General features: G+C 34.5%; 1 protein-coding gene across 1 annotated transcript in view; it reads right to left on the minus strand.

Moving 5' to 3' along the window:
• Window positions 1–15,568, minus strand: part of LOC309614309 (serine/threonine-protein kinase MRCK alpha-like) — a gene marked incomplete at its 5' end in the record, with an annotated part of 89,035 nt that overhangs the window by 18,051 nt on the left and 55,416 nt on the right. The window contains 9 exons of the mRNA XM_082362494.1: window positions 26–149; window positions 2,675–2,759; window positions 5,205–5,302; window positions 6,999–7,592; window positions 8,502–8,564; window positions 9,450–9,666; window positions 12,038–12,119; window positions 13,398–13,537; window positions 14,228–14,364. Coding sequence (XP_082218620.1) covers window positions 26–149; window positions 2,675–2,759; window positions 5,205–5,302; window positions 6,999–7,592; window positions 8,502–8,564; window positions 9,450–9,666; window positions 12,038–12,119; window positions 13,398–13,537; window positions 14,228–14,364 — 1,540 coding nt within the window. The remainder of the gene's footprint in view (window positions 1–25; window positions 150–2,674; window positions 2,760–5,204; window positions 5,303–6,998; window positions 7,593–8,501; window positions 8,565–9,449; window positions 9,667–12,037; window positions 12,120–13,397; window positions 13,538–14,227; window positions 14,365–15,568) is intronic.

Below are 15,568 nucleotides of genomic sequence, written 5' to 3' on the forward strand. Positions count from 1 at the left end.
AGATGAGTATGAATTAAATATCTACCTCCTTTGTTGCATCCTTTCCTCTTCTGGAACTCTGAAGGAATAACGCCTCTTATTGTTAATATTTCTAACCATTTGTTTCCGACTATTATCTGATGTTTCAGGAACTACCAGTTCATCCCCTTCTGTTAAAAAAAAAACAAAAAAACAAAGAACAATGATGTTCTTTAAAGTGCTAAGATGCTTTTCATCCATTAATCTCTAAGACAGTACAAACATCAATCAATTATACAAGTATATGCAATTCTGATTTTTTAAAGTTGTGTTGATAACTCATAGTAAATAAGTAATAATTTTCAACAAAATATATGTAAACAAATATATGCTGAAATTAAATATAGCTTCCAGAGTATATTTTCACTTTTATTTGATTATAAACATAAAATGGTACAATTTTACTAGAAGAAAAAAAGGAAAATGTAGTTGCTTTGGTGTCCTATCACTTTGGCCACCCCACCCCCAATATCTCTACACCATCTTCTCCCTCCTTCCCAGTATTGGTTTCAATGGCTTAGGGTGTTAAAAAGCTCTTATTGTTGACCTGCACAGTCATCAGGCATAAATGGTAAATTATCCATGAAAATGATAAGTTAAAATTTTTTTTATATATTAAAACATGTCCTTTGTAGATCCAATTTGCAAGATGTGGAGTACAGGAAAGGAATTGTGTTTACTCTGGCTTCCTTTACTAAAAGTAAGAATCTTATTGCTATTTCTACTCTTCTAATCTTCAGGGGATACTTAATTATGTACACCTAGTCACCTAATGCCCACCTATCTCAATTTTAATACCTAGAAGTAAACAAAACTCTTAGTCATGGGCTCCCAAAACATGCTGGGATATGGTAAACATCCTCTAAAACAGACAACTGTATCCATACAACATGATGAATTCCATTCTCTAAATAAGGTAAGGAAAAAGAGAAAAGCCAATCTTTAGAAGTTTATAACACCCAAAAAGTTAAAGTGAGAAAAATGTAGTAGGAAGAAGCCAAAGGAGCCTGTAAGGCAAGCCAAAGCAAGATGATTAGTAAAAAAAAAAAGCAACATCCTCCTTGTATCATAATAATAGCTTTATCAGATTGCTTTCCTAACAGCAAATGTTAAAAGGATAAAATTTTAAAAGTAGATGAGAATTTGAGAGTTGGAATTTGAGAATTATGAGGGTGAAGCAGATCTTGGTGAGTTGCAGTGGCAACGGGAGATTCTGGACAGCCAGCGGACTGCAAGAGCACTTTGGGCTCCTGAGAGATGAAAGAGAAACAGACAAGACAGAGAAATAGGATTTCCTTTCCTTTTCAAAGGATAAAACAACTATGTTGAAATTTTGTCAGGTCTTCCTTCTCCAAGCTCCACCTTTACTCCTAGCCTAGAGTAGAAAGATGAGAGCATAAAAAAAGATGAGTTGGAATAGGTTTTATCCTATAGAGACAAATTGGGTTATGGACACATTCTACAATCCTTACATACAGTGAGAAGAGGGTGGATTTAATCTTGTCTAATCCCTGAATATCCTTTCTCAAGTCATACTGCAATATCCTCTTAGCATAGGACTTTTCCTACAGTCACCAGTCTGTATACCAAGAAGCCTCCAGTGCCAAGAGGATATACCAGAGCATCAAATCTGAAGCCAAGAAATTTGTGTGTATCTTAGTACTTAAAAACAAACAAAACAAAAATGACAAACTTTTGACGGTATTTTTTTTTGGATAGACTATACAAATTTATTGGAAGAATATGGGGGAAAAAAGAAAAGCATTAAGGAATATAATAATCCTACTACCCAGAGATAACTATTATAAACATTTTAATGTGTTTTCTTAATGCCAATGTTTTTACTTACATTTAAGCCAAATTATTATTCTAAATACATAATGTACCATAATTACATCTTCATTAACTAGATCCACCAGAAAAGATCATAAATTTATGAATACCTCTGTTACGGAGAAATTTGTTGCTAAGACATGAGAATAACTTATATCATTATAATAATATCTGTTAAAAGTGAGATTTTAACTGTTCAGAGGCACTCTCTGGCAATCAACCTAATTAGATGTGTGCAGTCTCCCTGGCCAGGACTCACTTCACTACTTTGGATGCTGCCCTTGTCCTGTCCATAGCACCCAGGTTCCCATTCCCTCTCCTGACTCTGGGCCCTCTGGTGACTTTCCTCTTGTCCCTGCTTCTGTTGCCCATGTTGTCATTAGCACTTCAAAAGTTCTAAGCTCTATGCATTGGCAGAAGATGTATTCCAATAGTCCCAAAACGGAACTCTGGATGAGTTTTCATAATTTTAGTGCTACAAATTTTGGCTGGGTTCTACAGTATTAAAAGTACAGAAGATATATTCAGTTATACTTTTTCTATTTACCTCAGTACTCCACAGAAAAATAACAAGGTAGGTCAGAATCAAATATTTTGCCTATACAGCTATGTGAGCCTGAACAGAACGACTTTTTGTCTAGTAGTTTATCTCAATATATTGATAGTATGTATTGAAGTTGTATTGAAGTTGATAGTGGTCAACTTCACAGACTTTGGAGTAAGATACACCTGAGTTTAAGTGGCTCTGCCACTTATTTTCTTCAGCAGTCAGATTAGTGAGAATACTTCTATGAAGCTCTCCTACTAATGTGTATTTTCTTACCTGCCATCTTATTTTTGAAATATATTAATCTAATCGTCTCCAACCCTAAAAGATTTAATGATCCTTCACTGTTTAAGGGTCGAACCTAAAATAATAAAAAATAAAATTAGTATTTCAACAAAATTCAAAAATTAAATCATAAAACTTTTGAGATATTTATAAAGCACACACGATTAAGACCTTTAATTTATCCTTCCTCTTCAGGAAGGAAATCAACAATTCTGACTAGAAAGGTATAAAATTATCTAACTTGAACAAACACAGTTATAATGATAACATTTTAAAGGAAGAATATTCTGGGCAAAAAAAGAAAAGCAGAAATACATTTAAACCTTAAATTTGACTTTTTAAAGCCATTAGTACCAGACGATGATACTAAGATATTCATACAGATACCTTATGAATCTTATTTGAACTAAATGTACACACATGACAGAGATGAAATTGTACATCACTGGGGAAAGGAGAGACTGTCAATAAATGGTGATGGAGCAACTGGGTATCTATATGGAACAAATGAAACTGAATCCCTACTTCACACCATACACAAAAAATCAATTCTAAATGGAATAGAGACATAAACACAGTAGGCAAAACTTTCAAACTTTTGAAAGAAAATAAAGATCCTATCTTTATGACCTTGAGGTAGGAAAGAGCTTCTTAAGAAAAGAAAGATAAACGTAAAAAGGATAAGAATGATATTACATTACAATTTATAACAATGAATTTTCAAGCAATAACAGCAAACGTTCACAAAATACACTATAAAAATTAACAGGTCACAAACAGGGAAAAGATTCACCACACCCATCACTAAACCAGTATCTACAATATATGAATAATTTCAATAAATCAAAAGATGACCAACCAAACAGGAAAATGAGCAAAAAACATGACCAGGCATTTCACAGAAGAGGAAATATGAATGATGAATAAACATACGAAAGATTATCAGCAACACTGTTAATTGGGGACATGCAAGTGAACACTTCAATGAGATATCACTTTATAACCATAAATAAATGGTTATAAAATTATGAATTCTGACAACGGCATGGGTCATTAAGAACTCTTATATACTGGTGATGGGAGTGTCAACTGGTACAATTACGTTGGAAAATAATTTGACACTACCTTGTAAAGTTGAACACATGCATTCTCCATGTCCCATCAATTTCGTTCCTAGCCATATGACTTAAAAGAAACTCCTGCACATACACACGTGAAGACATATATGACTTCTACAGCAACGTTCATAATAGCAGAAAGCTGGGAAATAATTCACATGTCTGCTAATCAGACAAATAAATTGTGATCTATTCACCCAACAGAATATTTTACAGTAGTGAAAAGCAATGAAATATATATATGTGTGTGTACATATATATATAGTACATGTAACATGGATGAATCTTAGAAACAGTAAATACATGAAGATAGCAAGGCAAAAGATGATATACAACATAAAATTTTATTATCTCAAACACAAGCAAAACTGAACAATATATTGTTTAGAAATATTTAAATATACAAAAAATTCTGTATTTTAAGAAAAGCAAGGGAATGATAAACACAATACTCAGGATAAGGGAAAAATACACAAGTAGATTCAGTAAAATTGGTAATGTTCTGGCTCTTAAGTTAGGAGGTGAGTTCATAAGTGATCAGTTTATTATTACGCTTCATAAAGATCATATATTCTTTTATGTATACTTCAAAATTCACATGATAAACATAAAAGGGAAAACTAATTGTAACCAGCCCGAATTTATAAACTCGAGGACCATATTTAGTTGTTTTATAAAATTTGGCAGTATTTACAAGAGCTTTTCCCACTGCTGTTATGGTTTAAAATTGGGTCAGATTTTGAAATAAGATCTCGGTTACTTTCTTTTACCTATTCCTCTAAACCCTGCCCTGCAACTAATGACACACGCTGCATATACTTACGTGAAACTATTATTCTTCATTTTTGCAAAACAGCCATTCTATTAATGGTAAAAATTCTCTTTATATATCATAGGGAAATGTTAAAGGAAAATATTATATTTTATTAGGAATGTGTGAAACCTTTATTTTTTAATCATGAGATGCTTATACAGAGCATTGGTTCTAATTTTAATCACTTTTCTAGCCCATGAAATTTGTCCTCACAGGATTAAAATTGCATACCATTATGTGAAAAACAGTAAAATTACAAATAATATACTCCTTCAGAGCTCCTTAAACTAAAGTGGAAGATAACACTGACCTTTCAAGTTGGAGAATATATTCTAGTTGTTCATTATTATAATAATCATACGTTATATAGTGAAACAAAATGTAATAAAAATAATATGGTGCTGAGCTACCTGTAAAATTAACCAGCTTGATTTTTCTTTTTTTCTACTCTTAGCTAAGTCCCAGATTACCAATTATGTTATTATATGTGACAGAAAATGCTAAACTAGTGAAAAATAGCTAAATATTCATATTAGTGTTTCACTTATAATCATCTGTTCACTTAGCCCATTTTTTAATGTTAAATTACCTTTTTGAGTGGGAGAGTCTGAATCCATTCCATGGAGTTCACATCAAAGATATCAACTGCATTTTCACTATACACTGAGAGATACGGTGCATTGTAACCTGGGAGATGGTAAGGAGAGAAGAGCTGGCTGGTTACTTTTAACTGCTAAACCCAAAACATTTTGAAAGATCTATGCTAAAGAACTGTAGAGTGGAATCCCACCAAAATCCTATTGTTAGCATATAGTAGCCACATCAATACCTTTTTGAAGTTAAAAACCCCATAAATCATAAATGAAGAGGTTTTAAGGCCATTATAACACAGAAGGAGCCTGTTAACACCAAGGGTATATTATTCCCTTGCCCCATACTAGTTCTATAAAGGAATTTCATTACACTTTAAATAACTGATTCCTAAAGTAGTTAAGCTCTTGACAGTGAAACAACTTGCGAAGTAGAGAAATCTTCAGGTAAGAGTTATGGTCACATTTATGAAAGTATGATAAAGCATCTGGCACAGGAGATACTCAATATATACTTACTGAAAGAATGAACATCAATAAATGGTGACACAAGCAAAGAAAGATTACATGATTTACCTAAGCTAAGGTCATGAATTAAATTTTTGGCAGAGCTATTCATAAAAGCCAGATATTCTAATTCTTATTCTAATTCCAATTAACACTGTACAATTCACATAATACTTTGAATTATTTTCTGACTAGTATTCATTCTAAATATGATGTCATAGATAAGAGTATAAATTTCAGAAGAAACAAAACATCAAGAATAGTTAAGTCTGGGTAGGTAGAAGTATTTTTCTTTTGTTCTTTTTATCTAGATTTTCTAATTTTTCTGTAATAAATATATATGGCTCTCCTAAAACTTTCTTATATTGAACTTTTAAACTTGACTATACTCATACCCACCATTCCTCCTATCTTGTTGCAGTGAAAGAGGTTTTACTCCTCCTGTTCCAAATCCTTTCCCCTATATTCTGACTTCCATCCTTTTTGGCCTCTTGGGGATCTTACTCTATTTCCTGTATTTATCATATAGTCATCAACCTTTCCCTGGCTCCCTAGTGACTATTTCCCTTCGGCATTTAAACATGCTCAAAGTATCTTCCACTAAAAACAAAATGTGTTGGATTAGATATTCCTCCTACATGCCTGTACTTCTGCTATCAGAGCACTTATATTCTACTGCAACTTGTTTTGTCAGGAATCCATTCTACTGCATTCATGCTCTGTGAGGGTAAGGCTGTCTATTTTGCTCAATGTTATATCTCTTACAGTAAAATGACACATAATAAGTATTCAATAATTTATTAATATCTTAATGTTTCTTGAAAGTATCTACCTACCTAGATAAAAATGTAAAAGTGAATAACACTTTTCAAATGCTACATTATACCTTCACATAACTGATTAAATAATTCACTAGGTAACCACTTCTCTAGAATAAGTCCTATGAGCTATTAGTGCTCACAAGCACTGTATGTGGGGGGACCATGAAGATACCTCCTTAGGGTTATTTCAAAATACAATAATATGTGTTAAAAATCTATCTAAGTAAAATATTGCATAGGAAGATTAGCTTTAATTATGTTCCTGTTAATGTTGACCCTGTTGGCCTAGGTCTTAACGACATATGGTTAGTTACTTTACATAAAACATACTTGATGCTTAGGAAAAACCTCAAAGATGACTTAAAAAACAACCTGTTATTAACAATGAATACCCTTAAGGAGATGAAGTAGCAGGAAAAAGAAAGAAACAGCAAGATAAGACAGCGAAAAGTAAGAGAATCTTACAACAAGAGGAAGGATTTGCTGGCCACATCAATTCCTGTTGTCTAGATCTTCGGCCCTGACAGTCAGTATATATCCCAATGCTGTTAAAACACAGCAGATATTCTTTACTGGAGATTTCAACTGCACAGATGGCATCCATTGGTTGATGTGCAATAAATGAGAGTGTATGGTCATTTGAATGGAGCATACTGTATGGACTTCCTTCTCCATTCAGGGGGTATCTTAGAAATCCAGACTGGAATCCCACACAGAGTTGTTCACTGAAGATTGCCATCCACTGGACATTACATGGGACTTGAATTTCCTTAAATTTTCTGTGACGGGTCTTGCTCTGAAATAGTTCATAACAGAGGATCTGCCTTTTCATAGCCACACACAGGCATGTAAGAGCTCCATGACGTACTTTTCCAGAAGTTATGGTTTGACACCCTTTAGTTTCTGCCAATTTATAAAAATCAGTCTCTCGCCCATCCAAAGCTGACATAGGAAAAAGTCGTACATGACGATTTCGTCCTGAGATCACAGCAACAAGTTGATCATTTGGAATGAGTTCAATCTGATGAATCTTCTTATTGTCACCAACTCTAATAATTTCTATGCAAAGAAACAATAATAAATCAACTGCAAAATGTTTTGTTTACCTATTAATTATATCCCAACTATACTCAAAAGAATATGTCAACTTATAATAAAGACATAGATACACACACAGAAAAAATGAGAGATCAGAAATCATATGGAGAAAGGTGAAGATAATTACACCCATTATAAGATAATTTAACCTATCTATAGTAAGGTATTAAATTTAGCACTGAGATTTCTGGCAGCCAAGGCAAAGAGTTCCTATGTGATAAAGCATGCCAGATCTTTAAGAAAAACCTCTTTACTCTCACCAAATCCTAGGGAAGTTTACCACGGGGTTACTATTTTTAAAAACTGAGTAACTCATGTTTCACTAAAGGTATTTCTTTGGGTAACAAATTAATGAAGTTTAAATGCGTTGTTTTCCCATGATCTAACTTGATATAAAGACAGAACTTAGAACACTGTATTCAAGAATGCTAAGTTAAATGGGTTCCTTTTTATTTCACCCAGTATTTAATCTCTCCCTAAAAAGAAATCTGTTGTGTTAAACTGTGGGATAAAAGACCCCAACAGCAAACACATTTTAATGACTGTTACCGCTTCTAGTACTGTTAGAACTATGAAAAAAATCAAGTTGCATTTTTCTTTCATGTACCATCTTTAGAAATGCAATCTGAGTTCATACAGCAGAACTGTAAATAAAATGACACAAGAAAGATAATGCACATGGAAGTTTTAGAACTCAGATGGATTATAAAAATTAAAAAATTATCTTTTGACTTATAAACGTATCCAATTAGGCCTGGAAAATTTCAATTACAGAATAAATAAGAGCAAATCCTGCTCTTTTTAGAATTCAGAATCTGTAGGTTAGAATACTCTATCAATAATATTTTCTCCAAAATAATTTTCTCTTACCATCTTTGGTGACATGCACAACAAATAACCCTTCTTCATTCCCCAAAGCTATTCTTTCATGATCTATATAAGACATAAATATGAAGTATTTTTATTAGGTAGAAACTATGTAAATTCATAGAATAAAACAGATAACAAAAGAAATTTGGTACAAAAAACCAAATAAATAAAATAAGTAATTAAAAAATAGCAATAACAATTTGCACTATTAAATTTCCTTTCGGATTACTGTGGTAAATATTACCTCGTGTCTTTTTTTAATAGAACAATCATTAGAAAATAATTTATATCAATGCTTATAAAAAGATATAAATGTTTATTCAATAAAAGGTGAAAGAAAAAACCCCTTAGTTCGTTAGCACCCTGTGTCCAGTTCCATTTCTTGTTTGGGGAGGGAAAAATTGTGAAAGGCATTTGAACCCTACTCATCAAACTTTTCATTATTTACTAGAAAGTAACAAAAGAGTGGGCAGTGTACGTAAGAATATGGTGAAAATTGAAACCTCCAGACAGAAAAGCTGCCATTTTTGAGGGCATATTATATATGGAGCACTCTGTGTTACACATTCCATCTTATTTAAACTTCACAGTAACCCTCTGCAAGGTAATTAGTACCTACATTTTACATAGGAAACTGATGCTTTATGAAACAGCTTATGTTTTAAACAACTTTTCCTAAGTCACACAAGCGGAAAATCGATTCGTTAATAGGTTAATCTTTAGCATTGTTGCTTTTTCAGAAGAAAACACATTTGAAAAGTGTATTTATTCTTGTTTACTGAAAAATAAAGTTCTAATATGGTCTCATTTATTCAATAAACATTTACTGAGCATCTGTGATATAACAAATACCATGTTAGACACCGGGATTCCTAGATGAAAACCAGTCCCTGCTGACAGGGTATATTAGTAAACAATTATAACAAGATAAATGTTATGAATTCATACCTATGATTGCAGCTGCCTGGGTCGTTTTAATGAGGGGAAGAGTGCTGTCATAAGCCTCTTTGGGAACATACACTGAGCGGTCTCTGAATTTGTTTTTCTTCAAAATCTTGTGCAATTCACTCAGCACTCCCACCCATTTACTCTTCTCATTCTCACTATCTGCTAGCATCAGGATTGAACATTTGTTATTAGACGCTGAGAGCTGGGAAGCTGTGACCTAGAACAATTTAATCAAAATTCATGATATCAGCAAACAGATACCTTTTAAGCCAGTTTTATACGGATGCTAGTTTGCTTAGCACTAGCCAACAAAATGAGCATTCATTAAGTGATAACTTTAACAGAGTTTAGCTATTCATAATCAGAAGAATAGTTTTAGCATTATAATTCATGACAAAGGTAGAAGATACCATTCTAAATGTTAGTGTCATTTGTATTTTCTTTGCTGCAAAGTGCCAGAATACTATCACTAAAAAATCCATTACCCACAGTCATATAACAACAGCAACTGACATTTATTGAGTAATTACTGGGCACTGGGCACAGATCAAAGCACTTTGTAAGTATTAACTCATTTAACTCTATCAACATCTTTACAAGGTAGGTATTGTTATTATATTGATTTTATATATGAAAAAAACTGTGATGCAGAGAAATTAATTTCTCCAAGGACACACAACTAGACTGGAATCCTGTGTCCACGCTTGTGAGCACTACACTATACTGATTTTCAACTTGTTTTAAAAAAGTCAAAAATACTCAGAAGTACTTAAGATTCTCTGTTACTTCATAACAATAACTCATCTCAGGGAAGACCAGATCACTTGAGCTAGTATTTAAATGAAGGTTTATAATTATACAATGACACTATAATCAGAACAGAATTAAATTATGTATATATGGATCCTTTATTAAAAGTAATTTGGGACTTCCCTGGTGGTCCAGTGGCTGGGACTCCACACGCCCAGTGCAGGGGGCCTGGGTTCGATCCCTGATCAGGGAACTAGATCCCACATGCTGCAGCTAAAAGCCCCCCGTGCTGCAACTAACACACGGCGCAGCTAAATAAATAAATTAATATTTAAAAAAAAAAAAAAAAAGTAATTTAAGCAGCAGTGACAATAAAATCCCACAATTAGAATCAGTTAAGATAAGTGGGCCTCTGTAGGCTCCCTTGGTACTGGTGAGAGAATAGTTGTTGGTCTAGGAACTGAAAGACTAAGTATGGTCTTTGTCTGACCTTCCTCATATACAAGATTCATAGACAAATACAAAGCATATAGGCATACCATTAAGGCAACAGTCCTTTTTATTAACCTCTATTACCTTAATTCACCAACTCGAGATGGCCCTGTATTAGACAGCCTCCAAAGATGGCTACCAACAATTCTTCTATGGAATCCCACTCTTCTTATCAAGAAATGCAGTCTATTTCCCCTTCTCTTAAATCCGGGCTGACCTCATGACTTGCTTTGGCCAACAGAATGGAGAGGGGTTATTATGCCTGTTTTGAGCCTAGTCCTTAAAAGGCCTGGCAGCTTCCTCTGCTCTCTTGGAAGTCGGTCACGGAGAGCTCAGCCAGACTAGTGGATGATTAGAGACCACGTGGGGAGAGTTCATACAGAGAACTGAGGTGGCCCAGTGAACAGCCAAGTACCAAGGCGAACAGCCAGCACCAAGGCCCCAGATGTGAGAGTAAGGTCATTTTGGATATTCCTGCTCCAAACGAGCTGAATGCAGTCACATGAGAGACCCCAGTTGACACCAGAACTTTATACCTGAAGAACTGACCCACAGAATGGTGAAAAATAAATCACTGTTGGCTTAAGCCACTAAGTTTTGGAGTGGTTATTACAAAGCAATAGAACTGAAACATACTAACTTTTTAAATGAGATCTTAAAGAAACTTCTATTTTTTAAAAAATTGAGAAATCTCATGCTTATTCATTTTTTTCATGTTGTAGTGCTTATCTGAAAATTGAATTGTGACTCAAAAATATTATCCAAGAGGAAATCTATTTTAAAAGCCATATATTCATGCTTTCTTTCTTTTTTTTAAAATTTATTTTATTTTTGGCTGTGTTGGGTCTTCATTGCTGCGCGCAGGCTTTCTCTAGTTGCAGCGAGCCGGGGTTACGCTTCATTGCGGTGCACGGGGTTACGCTTCATTGCGGTGCACAGGCTTCTCATCGCGGTGGCTTCTCTTGTTGTGAAGCACAGGCTCTAGGCGCGCGGACTTCAGTAGTTGTGGCACATGGGCTCAGTAGTTGTGGCTCACGGGCTCTAGAGTGCAGGCTCAGTAGTTGTGGCACACAGGCTATGTTGCTACGTGGCATGTAGGATCTTCCTGGACCAGGGCTCGAACCCGTGTCCCCTGCACTGGCAGGAGGATTCTTAACTGCTGCGCCACCAGGGAAGCCCTATTCATGCTTTCTATTGGTCTTTTACTAATTAAATATTTACTTAGCACAAATTGTCTATAAGATTTGGTTCTATTCCAAATAAGTTTGTGATCTATATAGAAAGGCAAAACGTATACTCATGAAAAGCGAATAATTCAGTGATCAAATTACAGCACACATACTTACTCTAAATATACAGGGTATGTCTTTTCGACTTGCATGAATAACATCAGAAGCCAAGACTGAACTCACAGAAAATTCTTCATCCCTGAAGGAAAAGTTAAAAGTCAATGGAAACAGTACAAGTCAGTGTATGTGGGTATGTGTGTGTGGTTTTAGGCGTGTATCCAAATAACACATATGAAGCAATCCTTAAAATTTAATTGCACAAAATATCCAAATTAAATTTTTAAAATTTTTTAATTTTCTCCCTTTGTAATTGATAGTGCCAAAAGTAATTTATCAAGTGTAATTTAACAGTGCCACATTATACAAGAGTTAGAAATCATTTCTGGCTTACTCGGAGTCAAAAGGCCAGTAAGTACATATGGATTCGAACCCTGGTAGGTCTGCAGCATCTCCAGCAGACTGCGCCCTCTTTCCTCTCATAATACATCTCAAGTGCCTTCAACACAGCTCATCTGACATTTTACTGTTCCTTCAACACCTAAAACAGATTTCCTCCACAATAATTTATTCCTTGTGACTTCCTTTATTTGGTTATTGGTACCATCATTCTCTTGGTCTTGAAGACTTGACATCTTAGTTTTATCTTTGATTCTTCTCCCTACCTTTCTGTAATTGGTCCCTTAGGAGGTTCTGTCAAATTTTCCTTACTGATATGCTAGTATTTCTTGCATCTGTTCCTTTATATTCCATATTTGTGGGGAAGATAATGTGTTTGAAATGCTGGTATGAAATGCCAATGTGAGCCAGAGCTAGAAATTCTAGTTTTGAGCACTGGAGAAAGACCTGGACTGGAGACATATGTCCGGGAGTCGTCAACACAGAGATGGCTGAAGCTATGGCAGTCAATAAGATCACTGAGGAAGAGCATTAAGAGAGTCACAAGAAGAGGGTAAGCAGAGCACCCCAAGGGGCAGGGGAAGATTCTGAAAAATGAAACTAGAAACATTCAAGAGATATACTTATTTAAATGTTCACTGATTCATTTTATATTCCAAGAGCCTGTCCGATTTTGAGATTTTTATTTCCTTTCCTCACATTGGAATTGTACCTAAGCCTTTACTTTAGGTGATGATATGAACATTACACACATGAGACTCCAGAACCCCAGCAACCTTTAAACTGGTCTTTTGGTTTCAAACATTAGCTTCTTCTCCCTGACCCAACACACATCAACCTGTTCTATAACTACACCTTATTTCATATTTTTAATTATGTTACGATTGCAATATTAGTAAATGAGAACATTAACATGAAATTAGATTTAAATAAAAACATGGCAATGCAATTAGAAGAAAAATCACATGCTTTTCATTCCTATGTTGCAAAGATACAAATATTTTCACCTTCGCAAACTTACCTCATGTCAATCACCTGGCTGACTACAACCCTGGGCTGAGAGGCTTTTCCTTCAGCAATATCGTACAGAAAGAGTTTGAAATCACAAACTACAGCCAGTGCTCTTTGCCATCCTTTCTTCACTCCAGCTGGCTTAGGGATCTTAGACATGCAAACAAACAGACAAAACAACCTAAACTGAAATGTCAGTTAGAGCCCCTTTAATTACATATGTAACTGCATGATGAAAACCTAACGACAGTGTACACGTGTTGTAAGTCTGCCACTGTGTTTGGTAAAGTAGCAGATGGTACACATATATCATTAATAACATGGGAAAGTGTGATAACACATTCTTCAAACACTGATTGACATTATATTCTGAAAAAAACTTTAATGGTACCATTTTAATTTTCTCTAGCAATTCATTACAATAACATTCATGGATTTCTAAGTAGCATAAAAGCCAAATTTGGTAGTAGCATGAAAAGCAGCTTACACTTTAAATATTATTCAAGATTACAAGTAAGATTATGTCTTGACAATATCTCCTGCTTCATAAGCATATGCCAACCCTCCAGCAAGATGAAGAGCCAAAGACCCCTTTATGGAGATTGCAACATCTGTTCATTACAATACAGGGACAGTACAGAAAATTATGAGACATTTTGGAATTTATTCTGAGCGAAAGCTAGGTTTTTGTTTTCAGATCATGACTGTGAATGAAGTAAAACTGTTAGATGAATTTTATTCACCTAATTTTCTGTCAAGGACTGTGTTTGTAAGGTGATTTTCTTTCATTCATTAATTAGCCTTAAAAGATTAATCTAAACCCAACCTAATCATACTTACCCTGACGTGCCCTTCATATGCTCTTCCTATTCCTTTCTGTGGATCTATACCCAGGGGACCTTTTGTCTGTTCAGGAGGAACTGGACAAGCAGCTGGAGCTTTGTTTACACAAGTTATGTGACATGAAAATCCACACACTTTTGGAGGGGAAAAAAGAAACAGTGTTCAATAAAAATTCGTTTTTACAAAGAGAAAATTCACTGAGCACTCATTACATGCAAAGTGCCATGTTAAATGAATGCTTACCTCTGATTTAATTTTAAACAACTTGACAGTATTTTTGTCATTTGGGGAGCTGATTCATTTGCTCACCAATAAGAATTTCAATGAGAAATAGTAAATACTTTTTTATTACTGTAATATGTAATATTACTGTTCTGTGTTAACACTAGTGATCAAAATGAGAAGCAAATAGTTGGAAAAAAAATCTAACCTTGCAAATAAAACAAATGTTTTAAACTGAATTCTTAAAAGAGTAGCTTCTGGAGTTTTCTTTAACTCTTCATCTCACTGCAATTTGGTATCTGACCTGAAGTCTCTCTTGCAAGAGTCACTGATGGATGTTAAATTACCTGACATCTTTTCAATATCTGGCAAATTTTACCAATCCCTCTTTTTGAAATTTAAATTGTTCAATGGTTAAGAAGGTATAATTTAAATTTTAGGAGTTACTGATATTATTGTATATACTTAAATTACTACTAAGATAATAATAGTAGTTAACTTTATTGAGTGTTTTTAATTTTTTCTGTAATAATCTAAGAGAGGTAAGATTATCCCCATTTACATATGACTGGCCCTGGGTCACAGAACTCGTAAGTGGCATTGCTGGAATTCAAACCCAGGCAGTCTTGCTCAGAGCCTGCATACGTAACTACCAAGAGTATTGCCATGATACCTCTTGATACTTAAATGATGAACTTGAGATTCTAAGACAAAATGATAAATAAAAATAAACTCTCTTCCACTGAGACTTGGTTGGTTGAGAATTAAAGGTTACAATATTTAAAACCAACAAGCTTGTTGGGAGGGGTTACAGACTAAGAATATCTATTTAGACAATTCCTACTCTCAGGGGGATCCTGGAGAATATCTGGGAAGGAATAAAAGAGGAACTGAAGGGATACCATCATGGGAACACATACACGTGGGAAAATGGATTGTATATCACAAATGGATACAAAACCAGCAGAGAGGCAAGAGGGACTAGTACTGACTGTCAAAAACGATTCATCTTCTGTAAGACAACTCATTCACTTCTAAGTAGAGTGTCTAACAAGTTACAATTTGCTTTAATAAGCAAAAATCTCTCTTCCAACGGGCAATGGAAACAATAAGATA

This window comes from Balaenoptera borealis (assembly GCF_965194805.1).
Source record: "Balaenoptera borealis genome assembly, chromosome: 1".
NCBI classification, from domain to species: Eukaryota; Metazoa; Chordata; class Mammalia; order Artiodactyla; family Balaenopteridae; genus Balaenoptera; species Balaenoptera borealis.